This window comes from Toxorhynchites rutilus, chromosome 3 (genome assembly GCF_029784135.1).
Source record: "Toxorhynchites rutilus septentrionalis strain SRP chromosome 3, ASM2978413v1, whole genome shotgun sequence".
NCBI lineage: Eukaryota > Metazoa > Arthropoda > Insecta > Diptera > Culicidae > Toxorhynchites > Toxorhynchites rutilus.
In genome coordinates, this window is record NC_073746.1 from 312,064,595 (window position 1) to 312,082,653 (window position 18,059).

Below are 18,059 nucleotides of genomic sequence, written 5' to 3' on the forward strand. Positions count from 1 at the left end.
TGTATTACAGAATGAAATATACGTTGCGATTTGTTGAATGATTAAATATAATTGTATTGCTTTGAATGAGAGAAACTACAGCATGGACAATTCTTGATACACTCTATGTGATCGAAAAGTGCAGTATAATCGTCCTGATTATTATTAGAACTACAATGGTTTTTCAACAAACATTAAAGCCTTCCAGCTCAATGCTCTACCGAAGAAACCGGCTTTCAATAATTCTAAGCCCACTAATACCTAGGGGAAAAGGGGGGAATTTGGACCACTTAAGCAAATCGCCTAATATTTCCAAACCAATACGGTCCAAATAAAAAATGTCACATTGTATACTAAGCTACACTTGTTTTCTCTCAATCAATAATGTTTTATCATTATATCAAGCTTTAAACTACCAAATATATCATAAAAAAAAAAGATTTTTGGACATTAAAATTTGATGCGGGGTGATTTGAACCATCTGTGGGGTGATTTGGTCCAGTGTGTGTTTCATCGAAAAAAACATACTTATGTTTGTGTAAAGAATTTTGGAATAATGTTACAATCAGTAACAGTGTCTGAGATCGATACCAGGTGTCTTGGCCAGATTTCAGACCAGAAAAATTGGATTGAGACCATCTCGAATTCTGCATGGCTCCTCCTTCTTCCAACGTTGTCTGCCCATGCTCTTTTTGTAATTCAGCGGCATCTGGAATCAATTAGACCAAAGAAAAAGCTCAAATCTGTAGGACCAATTCATCCCACAAAAACGTGTCCATGTCACCCCACACAACATGCAAAAATTAAAATGCAACTAATTTCATTTATTGTTATCAAACTTACAGTTTCGCTGCATCAAATTGTTCCTCTTTAGTAGGTGAACAGAACTTTATTGTACAATACACGAAAAGTTTGTTTAATCAGCGGGAAAAACCTTAGAACCACGATCGGAAAACTCACATTTTTTAACAATTAAAGTGCTTGCTGTGTTCATGATACCATTTCCTTCCACCTGCTGAATTTTACCAAAGTTTTTTTACGTTAAGGTGGCCGTACACTGTTTGCCCGGAGGTCAAATATTTGATATTTTTTGACAGATAAGGTTTGATTTGATATTTGTACAAACACTATTTTGTTTGCCACTCTTCAATTTTAAACAGTAGTAAACAATATCAAACACCGAACATGAAAAAAAATCAACTGAAATATCCAAGGTAACCTAACCATGTACCGACAGGTTCGAAGAACAGACTGAAAAAATATTTTAGGCATCCAATAATTGAATATTTGCTTGTCGTGTTTCGTGTAGAATATATTTGATCAGTACACGTTGACCAAATTTTATCTGTCAAAAAGAGTCAAATATTTGGCTTCGGTCAAACAGTGTATGAGCACCATTAGTTACATACGGTTTAATAATGAAAGAAGATGACATTATAAAAAATCCAAGTTGAGCCGTACTTTTTGAGATAATGGGATGGTCCATATCACCCCGTGTTACCCTACATCCAGTTCAAATAAACAAAATTCCACACATCGTCCAACGGTATGCTTCGTACTTTGGCATCTTCCTCCATTCCATTGTGCTGCCAATGAGCGAGAAATTGCCCGATAAGCGTTCTGAAGCTGTCCGATCCATGCAGCGATAATTGAAAAAGGGTTCAACAATCAGTCATTCAGTCATTCACGCGTTGGAATAATGAAAACACGTCTCAATCTAGCGCTGCTGGGTCTACTGGTGCTTCGTGCTTCCGCTGGTGTGTTAGATAACCGAGTCGACCAATATGGCTCGGATGCTGCGAAAGGGGTAGATTCGTGCACTGTACCGGATAGTTTGGTCCAGGAGATCAAAGGTTATCAACCGATTGTGAACAAGATAGTTAGCAAGATTGTGGGAGGAGAATTCGCAGGGAAAACATGGGACAGCTTGGCCGAATTGGTGGACACTTTTGGAGCTCGGTTGTCCGGATCCGAGCAGTTGGAGAAGTCGATTGATTACGTACAGGAGCAGATGAAATTGGATGGCTTGGAGAATGTACACACCGAGGATGCCCCAGTACCCCACTGGGTGCGTGGATACGAAAGTGCCCAGCTGGTGGCACCATTTAAGAAGAATTTGCCACTGTTGGGTCTCGGAACGACGGTAGGTACGCCTCGGGGTGGTATTATTGCTGATGTTGTTGCGGTTGAATCTTTCGAAGAGTTTGAGACACTTAAACCGGAGCAGGTCAAAGGGAAGATTGTGGTGTTTGTGCCGCAATGGGAAGGATATGGGAAGACGGTGGTGTATAGAAGCAAGGGAGCATCGGTAGCATCGAGGAAAGGAGCGGTGGCCACCTTAATCAGATCGGTTACGCCGTTTTCGATTGGATCGCCCCACACTGGCGGGCAGGATTATGACGAGGGAGTGAATAAGATTCCATCGGCGTGCATTACAGTAGAGGACGCTGAGATGATTCTAAGAAAATATCGGCGGGGAGAAACTATAACGATCCACCTGGAGATGGACGATCGAAATTTTGAACCGTTCGTTTCGCGAAACACTATCGGGGAACTTGTGGGAACAACTTATACCAACAGCTCGGTAGTGGTGGTTTCAGGACACTTGGATAGCTGGGATGTGGGAGTCGGGGCTATGGATGACGGTGGTGGTGCCTTGATCTCTTGGAAGGCATTAACCTACTTGAAGGCAATGGGACTCAGACCGAGACGCACGATTAGGGCAATATTATGGACCGGAGAAGAGCTTGGTTTGTGGGGCGGTAAAGCATACAAAGATGCGCACAAGGAGAATGAAAAGAAAGAATTTAATTTCTTTTTCGAATCTGATATCGGAACCTTTGAACCTAGGGGCTTGGATTTTACCGGCAACAAAGATGCGGAATGTGTCTTCAGAGAGGTGGTGAAGTGAGTGTTTGCTGCTCTCATTAGTTTCCATAACACAAGTTGATCGGTTCCTCTTATACGCTTGCAGGCTGATGACACCGTTGAACGCAACGCAGTTCGAAACACCTTCAGACGGTGGACCGGACATCTCGCACTGGACAAGTCGTGGTTTTCCCGGAGCTTCACTGATGAACAAGAATGAAAAATATTTCTGGTAAAATCATCGTCTTATGTACGCGCGACGACTTTACTGAACGGTGCATACTTTCAGGTTTCACCATTCGGCAGGTGATAGCATGGCTGTGGAGGATCCAAAAAATCTAGACAAATGTACTGCTCTGTGGGCCGCTGCGGCTTATGTCATAGCTGATCTAAGCATTTCCATCCCAAAATATGTTAGTGATTAGGTATGGTTTGTATTATTGCCATAAAAAGAACTCCCCATGAATGTATATGATATTTTTAGTTGAAATATAATAATATGCGAGATTTTGCCATTAATTACCGGAACTGACGCTATTAAACAAATTATTCTGATTTCATAACTATGAACATATCATCACTTTCAATACACACTTCTTCTCGATTTCTATAACGCCCCGTGGCAAAAATTGAGTCATCCCAACTGCCAAAGCGTTGGAAGCCATCTATTTTTGCGGTCAGTCCTGATGGAAACCCCGCTGCTTTCTGAAATTTTGAACGATGTATCGCCAAAAAGATACGTTTCGTAACTACATTACGAACCAGGGTATATAACAGATACAGACGATGATCCGAAAATGCGTTTTGAAAGAGAAAAAGGTCGTCGAACTTTGTGAAAGAGAAAGAGGTCGTGAACATTAGTTCCATTTTTTACGATCCGAAACCATCAATCCAAACACCATAATCCACGTTCACGGATGCAGGTGATCATTATGTGTGGATTTTCCCGTTTTGGTTTTTTTGGGATTCTAAATAAAATCAGAAAACTATGTTACTTCGTTTTTTTTCATGATTTGGTCTTTGCAATTGACCAGTGTTCACCAATCGGCTCGAGCTCCAAGCGTATCAGATTGGGAATCACAGTGATGCCATTGTCGTTGTACAACTGTTTGGTCAAATTTTAACAACGATCGCTTGTTATTTTGTGGCAGATTGATTGCCTCATTATGGTGCAGGAAAAGTAACAGCATCTCCTGAAGGCACTCTTTGTAATAAATCTTCTGGTTTGTGATTGTAGAAGTTACGAACGCGTCACTTTTCGGTTCGCGGCTACAGATTTCTTGGAAATTGAAGAACTTTTTCGGGAACATCTACCTCCTATTTCTATTTTGTAGTTTCCCGGGGCATTCTTCCGAGGCACAAAATTCTTATTCAGAAAATTATACAAAAGCGGCCTTGAAGTACTGTTTGGATAAATTTTCAGGCATACGAAATCGAAATCGTTTTTAAATGGTACTTTCGTCAGAATAAGCCTTAACACTACGTAAAACGTCGACAGCTACTCCCATTAGCCGGTGTCAGTTTGAAAATCTTGAAACATCTATCCGTGATTACTGTCCTGTATCGTGAAATAGGAATACTGCACGAAGCTGGTCATTGTTCCAGTGACTACGTTTTTTTTAAATTTCGTTTATTTTCACAGACTCAGTTACATACGAGGAGCATTCAGAAACAACTGTCAGTAAAATCGCCAAAAATCGAAGAATGTATTTATTAACAACATTCAATTACAGGCTTTCAAAGTACTTCCCTTCCGATAAAATACGCGATTCCCAGCGAGTTTTTAACTTCTGAAAGGTCTTATAAAAGAAGTATTCTCCGGGCTTCTTGAAAATCGCCTCCGATGCTTTCAGTACTGATATAATATTGGTGAATCAACGATAGCGAAAATTTCGGAGGCGAAAACCAACACGATTCCAGAACACATATATATATAGTGATGCTTCTGAATCCAGACGCGTTTTAATCCGGACACTTTTTTATTACATTCAATACCATGCCAAAACCATGACATTTTTGGCATGTTGAATTAATGTGACTGATAGTTACTATTGTGTCAATTTAGTTTAGTGCCAAACATAGTACCTAGCTGTTAACAAAAAAAATGTAATAAATCAAAAATTAATGTGAATTTCACAAACCCATGTCCAGAATAAAAACACATTTAGAAAATGATTATAAATCCGGACGGTCAAAAGTTGACGATTGAATTTCTCATTGAAGGAGTTGCATAAGGGTGTGTTAGAATCCTTGGTATGGAGTGTGGAGCAAAGATTTTCGGGGTCGATTATATGACTAATTTGTATGTACGTGGGTAACTTTGTAACTTTCTCTGTAGCGCTGTCCCACATTAATAGAAATTTAACTCCATTCATGTTGACCGAATAATCTGAAATTTGGAACACATCTTTATCTCTGCAGTCATTTCACATCTTTATCTCTGCAGTCATTTTTCTTCGTACATTAAACATTCACTAACTGGTCGAAAAGGGAAGACTAGTTATCGACATTCGCGTTTTAACTGGTCCGGCATGTTGAACGTCAAATAAAATCGAGGGGAATTTCAATGAATTGTTTGATTCGTGTTGGTCATGAAATTGAATAAACAAAAGGATTCCAATGGAAGTTTCGCATTGAGTGCGACAATAGGTATGAAATGTAATTTGAGGAAATTATTTTTCTGTGATTTAATCAACGTTTTTATCATGCGAAAATAATGTTAATTTTCATAACATTTCAAATTAAATTCGAATGCCCCTCACAGCAAATATTCCATTTGAATATGGCGTCGATTGTTTGCGAAAATCTGCTTTTTAACTGGTACAAAGACCAGTTAACGTTCGCCCAGTTAAAAAGCAGACCAGTTAAACAAGGACCAGTTAGCGAACGATTACTGTATTTCATGATCTTGAAAATCCAAAATAGCGGCCGCTATAAAATGGCGGATTTCATATTTTCTCTAAACCCCATCAATATGGGCATCGATCGGAAGGGCTTGACTAGAAGAACACAGTTCTATATGAAAAATTCAAATCCTAAATGACCGCCATCACAAAATGGCGCCATATATATATATATATATTTTTAACAGACCTCATCAATATGGGTATCAAATGAAAGGGCTTGACTAATAGAATACAAATATAGATGAAAAATATAAATCCAAGATGGCGGCCGCTACAAAATGGTGGATAACATATTTTCTCAGAACCCCATAAATATGGGTATCAAACGAATGTGATTGACTAGTAAAACACAGTTATTTATAAAAAATGCAAATCCAAAATGGCCGCCACCACAAAATGGTGCCATATTTATTTTCAAAACTGCATCAATGTGTGTATAAAATGAAAGGGCTTGACTATTAGAACACAGTTATTTATGAAAAATGCTAATCCAAAATGGGCCACGTCAGATTTCCATCATCTACAGTTAGTTGTTTCATAACATGCCCCACGATTTTATTTTAGTCTCATCAATGCCCTAGATTAATGAAGAAAGGGGTGTGATAACTACTAACTACTACTTGCCTAATTGTTTTCTAGCTTTATTACATAATCTGTATTATTATTATGTTTAATCATAATGAAACCGTTGAACTTAAAAAGTGTTTTTTACTTATTTTATTTTTTAGTTTTTAGTACATTATCTGTATCATTCGAATATTTCACTACAATAATACCATTCAACAATTTCTTCAAAATTTTGGATTTGCATTTTTCATAAATAACCGTTCTACTTGTCCCATATTATTGATACCCATAATAATGGGGTTTTGAGAAAATATGTAATCCATCATTTTGTAGTGACCTCCATCTTGTGTTTATATTTTTCATCAATAACTGTATTCTACTAGTCAAGCCCTTTCATTTGATACCTATATTGATGGGGTTTTAAAAAATATATGGCGCCATCTTGTAGTGGCGGCCATTTTGGATTTCTATTTTCCATAAAGAACTGTCTACTAGTCAATCCATTTCATTTGATGGGGCTTAGAGAAAATATGTAATCCGCCATTTTGTAGTGGCCGCTATCTTCGATTTACATTTTTCATCAATGACTGTGTTCTACTAATCAAGCCCTTTCCTTTGATACCAGAACTGATAGGATTTTGAAAAAATATATACAGTCAACTCTCCCTAACTCGATATCCAAGGGGACCATCGAGTTAGGGAGGTATCGAGATACAGAACCTTTCTTTCATATTTTTTTATGTCATAAATTGCGAATATATGATATTAGGAAAAGTGTCCCAATTATGGCATGAATTTTAATTTTTTATTCATCGCCTTAAAGTCAGAAAACATCTTTCTCACATGAAATTTTTTTTTCTAGTAATCTCTCTGAAGGTTATAGACGGTTATATTTGACGAAAAAAATCCTTCTACGCATATGATCGTATTTCAACGACGACAGAGTTATAGAACTTTTTTTTTGTTTCGGACTCTGTTGCCTCAAACTGGCTCTACATTGAAAAGTACGCTACGTGTAATAATTAATGTTATCCCAAAAATTCATACTAAACTAGATTGTTTCTATCAATCAAGTTAAAACTATCTAACCACTCTACAATTTGATCTTTGACACTCAACTTCTATCTCTCTTAATGTCGCTGCAATATCGATATAAACAATTCCTGGTGAAAATTCAAGCAAAATCTTCAAAAATTGCTATTTTCACCCCACTGTACTAACAAAAGCCATTTAAATTTCACTTCAACGTTGAAAGGTTAAACTTTTTCTTGAATTATAAAAAAAACCTTTTTTTTTCAAACTGTATATAATCGAGTCCAAATAAGGAACTAGGTTAACAATGCAAATATTGATTAGGTATGATATTAAAACTATGTAAATTGTAACGATCACGCAGGAACTGTTCAATCACAAAGAAATGTTCAAATCGTTTTACAGGTACATTTTCAGTTGATTCCAATATTCCGGACATATTCGTCAGGTTTGATTTAACGTTCGAAGGAGTAATTCCGACACAATCATCTGAACCTTCCTGATTATTCACCAATTCGATAGGACTACTATTATCAGGGTTTTCCTCAGCTTTTTCAACACTTTTCAGTACATCGGTATCTGGAATCAGATCACAGCAAATCACGTATTGGTCCTTGTCGCACTAATCATTAAAGGACGTTGAGCAATGGAACAGTACTGTACTATTGACATTAGCAAGCTCACGATGCATTAATTATCATCATTGGAGGAAAATTCGGCTTTCCGGAATCAATTTTGAATAGTCTCAGATTTAACCTTATTGATCCAAGAGCGTGAAAGTATTTCAATTGAATCCAATACCGATATATCTGAAGGGTCCTAGAGTGCATTTAAATACAGTAAGAATGCTGAATAACATGAAGGTTGAAAAGGACAAATATCCCCCATTTCTTGCAATCTTTGTTTAACTAATCGAACTAATTAATCGAAGATGGTGAAAGTATTGGTTCAGGTTCTTGATTATGTCGAAGTCCAACTGCTGAGCTACGGAACTAAAGATTTGTGGAAAAAGTGTAAACTTATCGATTTGAGCTTTGGTCAGAGAGATTTTGGGTGCGCTGTACTGTACATCAACGAACTCGACTACCTACCTAAACATAGTTATAAAATTAATACCTTTTTATTTTCTTTGGAAATTTTTTTTGTCTAGTTGCATGATCGATTTCTTAAAAAGCTTTAAGGCCATCCAGGCCTTGGTGTTGCTCTCGTATATCACTGGTAATGACTTCTTCTTTTTGAAACAACGTGGGTTTTTACTCTTTCCATTGACCAACAACGGTAGTTTATCGCTTCCGTCCATGTTGGTTGTGCTTTAAAGTTGAAAATTCCCAGTGTCTGGACAAATTCGTAAGCTTTCTCCCGAAGAATAGAACCTGAGAGAGGTAAATTATTCTCTCTGGCTTGATAAGATGAAAAATCCATTGACTGCTGATGATGTATTTGATTGATTGATGTATATTAAAAAACAAATTTAAAACAAGTTTGTTTTTGATAAAAGAAAAGATCAAAAATGAGCTTCTAAATATGGATCCGAGATCGCCCAATCCTTGACCAAACGTAGACGCCAGCTTAACCTAGATTCACTATCATCAATCCAAAGTGATCCAAACGTTGACGTTATGTTTATAAAATTTGTCAGGTGGAGAGAATAAAATCAATGTACACTAGGGTGCCAATGAATGTATGGGAAAAATCGACCCTAAAATTTCAAAAAGTTACCATATACTAAATGTTCACCACCTTGAAAAAACAGGAAGTGGGTTATATCTATGGTATTACCGCAAGGGTGACGTAGGACTATCGTTGATTTAGAGATCATTTGTTTGAAGTTGAATCTCAATCCATTCTGAATGAATGAATAAATGAATATTTGGGGGACTTCGAAAACGAGAGCGTTACGTTGGAGGCACAAGGTTTTATGTATCCAATATAGAATACGAAAAACCTTGTTCTGAAGAATAATCTTCAGAAGCTAACCTGCTAACTGTACTTGATTGACAAATCACAAACCCAAATGTATTACATGGATATTTTATGGATAGAAAACATTAAAATAAACTCTTTCGCTTGAATGTAATTTTCAATTCGAAGGGGAACTGGCAGATTATTTTCCAGCAACCATTAGATATTTCCACATTTTCCTCGATACTGGAAGCCCACCAGTGGTTAATACTAATTCGATAACCACCTGTTAATAGCACTTGCTTGAAACATATTTGGTCACAGTGTTACATGGATAGAAAACATTCAAATAAACTCTTTCACATGAATGTATTTTTAAATTCCCAGAGGAACTGGCAGATTATATTCAGTAACGATTAGATATTTCCACATTTTCCTCGATACTGGAAGCCCACCAGTGGTTAATACTAATTCGATAACCACCTGTTAATAGCACTTGCTTGAAACATATTTGGTCACAGTGTTACATGGATAGAAAACATTCAAATAAACTCTTTCACATGAATGATTTTTTAAATTCCCAGAGGAACTGGCAGATTATATTCAGTAACGATTAGATATTTCCACATTTTCCTCGATACTGGAAGCCCACCAGTGGTTAATACTAATTCGATAACCACCTGTTAATAGCACTTGCTTGAAACATATTTGGTCACAGTGTTACATGGATAGAAAACATTCAAATAAACTCTTTCACATGAATGAATTTTTAAATTCCCAGAGGAACTGGCAGATTATTTTCCAGCAATGATTAGATCTTTCCGGAACTTTCTCGATGCTGAATGGCATCCAAACGGAAAGAATTCTGCGCGTGTATGTGTCGATCCTTCGCCGTCCACCTCCTCCAGCACGTTAGGCAACGATGTTGTCTTGTCGATGTCCTCACGAGAAATGAATGTGTCTTACCACCAGAATATCGTTTAAGTATGCTTTTTGTGTGTGATTGAATCGAGAGAAGGTGTGGTTTACGATGGCAATTTGGAAGGCAAACTAGAGGGGAATGAACTCTCTGAGCTCGGAACTTTCGGCGACTGAGCAATAATCGATTGCGGGCGCATACAATATTGGATACGCAAATATCCTACTGATGGGGAAGAATAATCTTCAGAAGCTATCCTGTTCATTGCGATTGATTGAAAAAACACAAAACTAAATGTATTTGGTCACAGTGTTACATGGATAGAAAACATTCGAATAAACTCTTTCACATGAATGTATTTTTAAATTCCCAGAGGAACTGGCAGATTATTTTCAGTAACGATTAGATATTTCCACATTTTCCTCGATACTGGAAGCTCACCAGTGGTTAATGCTAACTCGATAATCATCTGTTAATAGCACTTGATTGAAACATATTTGGTCACAGTGTTACATGGATAGAAAACATTCAAATAAACTCTTTCACATGAATGTATTTTTAAATTCCCAGAGGAACTGGCAGTTTATTTTCCAGAAATGATTAGATCTTTCCGGAATTTTCTCGATGCTGAATGGCATCCAAACGAAGAATTCCGCGCGTGTATGTGTGTGTGTGGCGGCTGCTCCGAACTCTTCCCGGGGAACCGTTTGTGGCATCACTCTCCTCCTGATGGATTCTCTTCTGGCCTAAGGTGCACAAACAGGCTCTTGGTGGCACCGTTCATCCGCGCTTTCATGATAAACGAAGAGCTTCACCACAACAGCGACAACATGCTCCAATCGCTGTTCAATTAGAACTGAGTGGATTTCCGAGCGGCGCTCGCTTATATACCGATTGGTGATTTCAATAGCCTGTTTTGAAAGCAATTTTAACACTATTGAAACAAGTTTTTGGATCAAAAAGTAACAAGTATAGAACGCGTAGACATTTTATCTTTCGAATGAAGTGTTTATCATACCATTTCGTTCAGTTGTTTAGGAGCTATTAACGCTCAAAATCTCGGTCTCCGGCGTAACGCTTTCGTTTTCGAAACTTTGATTTTACACCCCGGTATAGAAATGAAAGACGTAGTCCTACGTCAAAACACCCTATGCCATATTTCAGCCTAATCGTACTTAAGGGAGAGTGGCGAAGAAAAGTATGAATTCCATGTCGTCTAAAGACGACGCTCGTACACACAGCTCGTCGCGCGGATGTCGTCTATAGACGACGCTCGTAACGAAAGGGTTAAGTCCGATTGAGCTGATATTTTGCATAGGGTGTTTTTTTCGAGGTGGTGAACATTTTTTCTGGGGTAACTTTTTGAAACTCGAGATGGCCATTTTCATTGGCACTCTAATGTACACTGAAAAGAGAATTTAAAGTTCGAAAAAATCGAAAAAAATATCGATCTTTACGATTTTTTCGGGTACAAAGAATCGATCCAAAGAATCGGAAATCTGAATGGAAAAAATCGATCTTCTGAAAATCGATCCAATATCGCCCAATCCTAATCTTATCACTTGATAGCGATATCGGCTAGGTTGAGTTTGGATTACATTTACGTTAGTTGAAGTTAGTTGAAAAGCTACAAACTGGTGATGTCGGTAACTGTCCGATCCCCAACGTTAACAGCACGATTGACAAATCGGACCACAGCAATCTTTTCATCACAGTAGGATCCAGGGATGAACGCTATCCATCACGACTCAAAGGTTTCCAGGTTTGGCTGGATGCACGAAGCCAATGCAGGTAACCATAGATTCCGACCAAAACCACGTCGAGAAATCGAGAAATCGAGGAATCAGATCATCAAACTAAAGTTTGCCTTCTCAGGATAATTGACAATGTAACGTCCAGTTGGGTCCCGTGATACAGTTTGCTGGTAAAAACCCTCGCATTGCTTTTCGGTAGATGAGAGGATTTCATGACCTATTTCCTCAATTTTCCAGAAAACGTGGGTAAACAACAATTTATAGTATTTGGTTAGAGATTTGTTGGAACTTTTCCTGATATCAATCATCCAAATTCACTTTCCACCAACATAATTGTGTAGAAGTTCTCCACACCAATGATTAAATCAACTTTCCCAGAGATATTGGCTTCGGGATCTGCCAAAGTGACTCCCGTGGGTGTTCCCCAATCACTCCAGATGTGTTCACGGATGAGAAAGTTGCAGTGAGATTGCGTAGTACCATACAATCCAAATTAGTGGAAAAATTCTAGATTAGATTGTAGTTCAAGTCAAACCAATAACACGCACTTGAGATTCACCAATACTAGAAATATTGTGATTAACACGAGATCGGGATGAACATAGCTGTTAAAATAATTGTTCACTCGACAAATTACACTGAGAACCCCAGTCCAGTAGTGCTCGGATGAGATGCTCACATCCATTTGCATCTAGTATCACCAGGATAACCGTCGACAACTGAACACTCGCTGCGAGACTTGATCAAGGAGTTATTCACATGTCGTGACCCATTTCGTTCTGGACTTGAGGCAGCTTGCGAGACTTGAGCATTAGGATTGGATGAACTATTTGTCTCAAAACCTGGATTCAAAGATCTGTGATGTTTTTTCTGGAAAATTCGACAGTTGTATTTGGAAGGTGCCCGAGTGGTTAGCGTCTCACATTATCATGCCGAGTGTTCGGGTTCGATTCCCGTTCTGGCCGGAGGATTTTTCTTCAAAGAATTTCCCTTCGACTTACACTGTGGTCACGTATTCAAGAACTTGCCCCTCGGAATACATTCAAGGCGTGTTATTTGGCTTAAGAAATCTCTACTATTAATTGTTAATAAATGACGCTAGTTAATGCATACGTAGAGACGGCACAAGTTCCTCAGGGAACGTTAACGCCATTCAAAATTTGGAAGGACATTTGCGGACGAAGTGGTTTCTTCTGAACAGTTGCTGCAGATTCTTTTACTGTTAACTAGGTCTAACTTATCCTTCAGATGCATTTTGTCGAACACAGGGTATTCAACTAGAAAGGGCTTATCACTGCATACCAAACAATCAGGTTTATAGCTAACAGTAATGGTGTACGTGTTAATGCGTGGAGTATGAGATGATGAAGCTAGCTTTTGTTGCTAGGGGATGACTGACCTTGAGTGCAATGAACTTGGATTTTGTTCTGCATTAATGGATAATGAGTTCAAAGTGCGAACTTTCATTGTTTGGAATTTCACTATGTTCTGATACGTAGGCTCTTTTTAATCAGAAACATGCTCTTCCAAGCCTTTGAGTGTTCCGTCATCCAATTGAGAAGATGTCAGTTGGACCAAAATACTACTCCACTGCTCGGTTAGTTCACCAATCTGAGTAATGATCTTTACGTTGCGCTCGAAATCTTCCAGTATGGATCTTAGGTTGGTCTGCGCGGTAAATTTGGCAGATGATGTCAATGCTTGTAAGCAGATGAATGGATTAGCGATAAAAATGATTCATGAAACGTCAACCAACTATTCAGATCACCATCAAAATTCGGTTGTGTAATAATGGGTAGTTTGATATGAGTTGTCTCATCTTTTTTTTCAGTGAACAGCACGTAATTTCAGCGGTGGCAGCAAAGTGGTAACCTAGCAACAGCAACAGTAGTGACGACTCGATCTGTGGAAATCCAAAGAACACCAAGGAAGCACCTTACAAACAAAAATAATTGGATTGGACAGGTACTCACATGCACTTGAATTGAAGGACTTGTATTTTATAGAAATCAAAATTCCAAATCTCCTCTGGGTTCGGTTGGTACAGATTAGGAAACAATTCGAATTCCTAAGTCGATTCTAGCACCCGAATCCTGATCACGGCACCCTATGATTCGTCTGGGTGGATGCGGAAACGCCTTCTAGCTGGGACTTACCGTCTTTCCGAATGAGGACACAATGGAATTTTCTCAAAACTTATTTTATTTAGTTCACTTTAAATTGTGACCGGTTTGTTCAACGGTTGAGGTTAAAGAGAGTGTTTGCAAATGATGATTCGCTAAGCCTACTGCTGATCCTAACAAGTTTTCAAATTAGGGCTGGAGTAAATTTGCTATAAATTATTATCATACAGTTTATCGTTAATTCAAATGCAACATATTTAATTTAGGAGGACATGTTCACGCGACAAGTCGTTGTTTCCATTGTATCACACGCATGTTTACCTTCTTCAGCTTCCTGCATGACGGTCACGCTCGATTCCTCGAAAGGAATTAGGAATTAGTTTTCCTTTGGTGCATCCAGTCGTTCATGCTTTTCTTTCTTGGGTGCCGGTGCGCGGTCTGCAACTAGCTGCGAAGCAGGTAATGCCTGAGCTTCCGAGCTTTTCAGGAAACGTTCAAGAACGGCCACTCTTCTATAAGTGAATATAGGTGGGATCTCCGGCTCTATCATATCCGAGGTCAAGATCGCGATTGGAAGTCATAAACTGGGAAATCTCAAGTGGTGAACTGTTTTCAAGGCTACCATTAAGAGCTACGCGCTGCTACTGTATGACACAGAAACGACTTGCAGATTTGTGCCGGCACTCAGCCACGATAGAACCTTCGCTTGACACACCGAAGCAAAATTCTCCGGTTCTCGATTGCGTAATGATTCGTAAGCATATAATATATATCGTTTTTTTTTCGTTCACTGTTCACTGCTTGTTTTCGTCGCATTTTTTCTCGCTAAATACGAAGGTTTTTCCGTGTCGTATATTATCAGACGTGTTCGGACGCATGATAACAAGTCAACAATATCACATTCCTGTGTTTATTTATTGTGCTGTATTGTTGTGTATGAGTGTTTTTGTGCCTTGTGTTTTGCATATTCTTATAATTTGTCATCGCCATCGCTTATCTCTACCCGTTCGAAATCTCTGATCGTCTCGAAGTGCCACCTGGTAGCAAATCGTGGTAGCGCTGAAAGCTTGGAAGCTTGTCTCTCTGTGACAGCATAACTGTAGGCGCTTCGAACAACTGTTGTCACCGTCGTCCAGTGAGACATTGTAATTCAACTGACATTGTGATCTTCAAATTTGCTCTGTAATATGGATACGTGCCAAGTTTGTTCACGACCATTGAGTTCCGGAAAGGTGATAACGTGCAGTGGTTCGTGTGGCCTTATTTTTCACCACACTTGTGTGGGATTAACTAAGCACCACTACTCAGCATGGTCAGCAAAAGTCGGACTACTCTGGTTTTGCGACTCCTGTCGACTGCATTTCAACCCTGCTACTTACAATCGAGAGAAAGTTATCATCAAAGCGTTACGTGAGCTGTTAATACGCACGGACTCCATGGACACACGTTTAGGCAACTACGGCGACAATCTCCGCACTATCAACAAAACACTCTTTGGATCACAACAGCAACACAGACAAACCAGCCAATCGTTCGAAAAGTCAACGTTTCTCAACAACATCGATCAGCTCAACCTAGATGACACCATTGATCCTATTAACCGCTCGCGATCATGTGACGAATCATCGTTTTTCGAAGTTCTGGACAAAGTCAACAGCTCAGTTGCACAACCTGACAAACTCGTTGTGGGAAATAGACGTGTGAAAATTTTGTCCAATCATCATTCCAGGTCCACTTCTCAGGCGACTGCATCCACACCGGCAGCACCAATCGAAAAGTCCTGTGAATTATCCGGCAACGAACTTCCACCTCACGCTCAGAACGGAGGAAATAGTAACCGGTCTATTTCAGTTATCTCCGGTCATACCCTACCCATCAACGACAATCAAAACACTGACAATGTTAATCGGCACAGAACTGGAACTCTAAGCGTTGCCAAAGTTAGGCAGACTACTGACGATATAATAGATTACTACGTGACACCATTCACCCCAGACCAGAAAGAAAGTGACATCAAACAACACATTCATGACATCACAAACGTGGACTCAACGCTGGTCAAGGTGGTCAAGCTGGTTCCTCGTGGAAAATGTTTGGATGATCTATCGTTTGTATCATTCAAAGTGACCGTTAATAAAGCTATATCCAACGTGGTCGGCGATGGTTGGTACTGGCCAGAAGGAGTTAACATTCGTGTTTTCGATCACGACCAAAAAAACGGTCATATTTCATCTCGTCAAAACTCGACTTAGAACTTGTAAAGAACGATCAACCAGCACGTAAATCTGTCAATGTGGTCAACCCGGGACGCGCACAAACAGGCTCTATGGACAGCCCTTATCCTTTCAGCACAGTCGAGCCATATTTCATCGGTTCCTGCCGCAGTCGTCCCGGCCCTGTGTTCGAACATGGTGATGGGGCTGTCCAGCCTGTCTCATCAGGCAAGTACGTTAATTCACCGATCAGTACAACCCCTGATTCGTTGTTTGGTTTCAGTACTATTCCGTTTAATCGTCAACCCTCGAGTTTCTCTACGAAACGTGTTTCAACTCCAGGACGCAACAAACCTGCAGTTCCCGGCAACGTTATGTCCAACTGCCACGCCGGTGGGTTCGATTGTTCACGTACCATGACAACAATCAGTGTCAGCAACGGAGTGCCTCAACCTGATCACAGCTCTTTATCTATATACTATCAGAACGTCAGAGGCCTTCGCACTAAAACGACACAACTAAAGCTGAAACTATCGTGCTGTGACTACGATATAATCGTGTTTACCGAAACGTGGCTCAAATCCGATATCTGCAACACAGAGCTTACATCGGACTACACCGTATTCCGGTGCGATCGCAACGAGGCTACTAGTAACCACTCGAGAGGAGGTGGCGTCCTTGTTGCTGTGAAACCGACACTGCACTGCACGGCGGTGTCCATAGTTGATTGCAATCAGCTAGAACAGGTTGCTGTAAAAATATTACTTCCTCACCGATCGCTGTTTATCTCTGCTGTCTATATTCCTCCGGGCTCAGATGTTGGGCTATATTCAGCTCACGCCGTGACTGCTCAATATTTATTGGAACGTTCATCACCGAACGACGTTATCGTGCTTATTGGTGATTATAATCTTCCTCATCTACAATGGTGTTTCGAGGAGGACATCAACGGATACTTACCATCAAACGCGTCCAGTGAACAAGAGACAAATCTAGCTGATCCCATCTCGTCGTGTGGCTTGGTTCAAGTGAATTCGCATGTCAATTCGAACAACAGGCTTCTGGATTTAGCCTTCACGAGTTCTCCGGATATCACTGAGGTATTTCAGCCACCACTACCACTGCTGCCCATTGACGCACATCACCCTCCATTCATCCTACTCGTGGACTTACAAAGCTCGGTCACTTGCCACCAAATCTTCCCAGCTTCGAATGAGAACGACATGGACTTCAGGCGATGCAATTTTGATTCGCTGAACGTCGCGTTTTCGTCCATCGACTGGCAGCATTTTCTTAACAAACGGTCTGTTGACGCAAATGTTTTTCTGTTCTACGGCAAACTTAACGAAATTATTCGCTCAAATGTCCCGCGCCGTCGTCGTAACTTAAGCAGCGTTAGCAGGAAACCTTGGTGGACAGCTGAGCTGCGCAACTTGCGTAACCGACTAAGGAAAGCACGTAAACGATTCTTTGCTCTCAGATCAGATGTGAATAGAGACTGGTTGCGTCAAATTGAATCATCATACAACGAATTACACACTTCCAGTTATCAACAATATATATGCAGACTGGAATCTAACTTGAAACAAAACCCATCGATGTTCTGGAGGTACGTTAAAGGACAAAGGGCTACCAACCTCGTGCCAATCAATGTGGTCTACAATGACTCCACAGCCAGTACAGCTGACGAAGCCGCCAATCTTTTTTCTGACTTCTTCCAAAGTGTGTTTTGTTCTACTTCACCTGTACCTCGGCCGGGATGTTTCAACAACGTACCAACTCATAATATCCACCTT

The 18,059-nt window shown here is 39.7% G+C and overlaps 1 protein-coding gene across 1 annotated transcript; it reads left to right on the forward strand.

Annotated features, from left to right (window-relative positions):
* The first annotated feature begins 1,537 nt into the window (after window positions 1-1,537).
* Window positions 1,538-3,366, forward strand: LOC129776087 (carboxypeptidase Q-like). Its single transcript, XM_055781486.1, has 3 exons — window positions 1,538-2,886; window positions 2,954-3,079; window positions 3,137-3,366. Exons 1-3 carry the CDS (start codon window positions 1,679-1,681, stop codon window positions 3,270-3,272), a joined length of 1,470 nt encoding a protein of 489 aa, XP_055637461.1. The 5' UTR covers window positions 1,538-1,678; the 3' UTR covers window positions 3,273-3,366.
* Window positions 3,367-18,059: the final 14,693 nt, after the last annotated feature.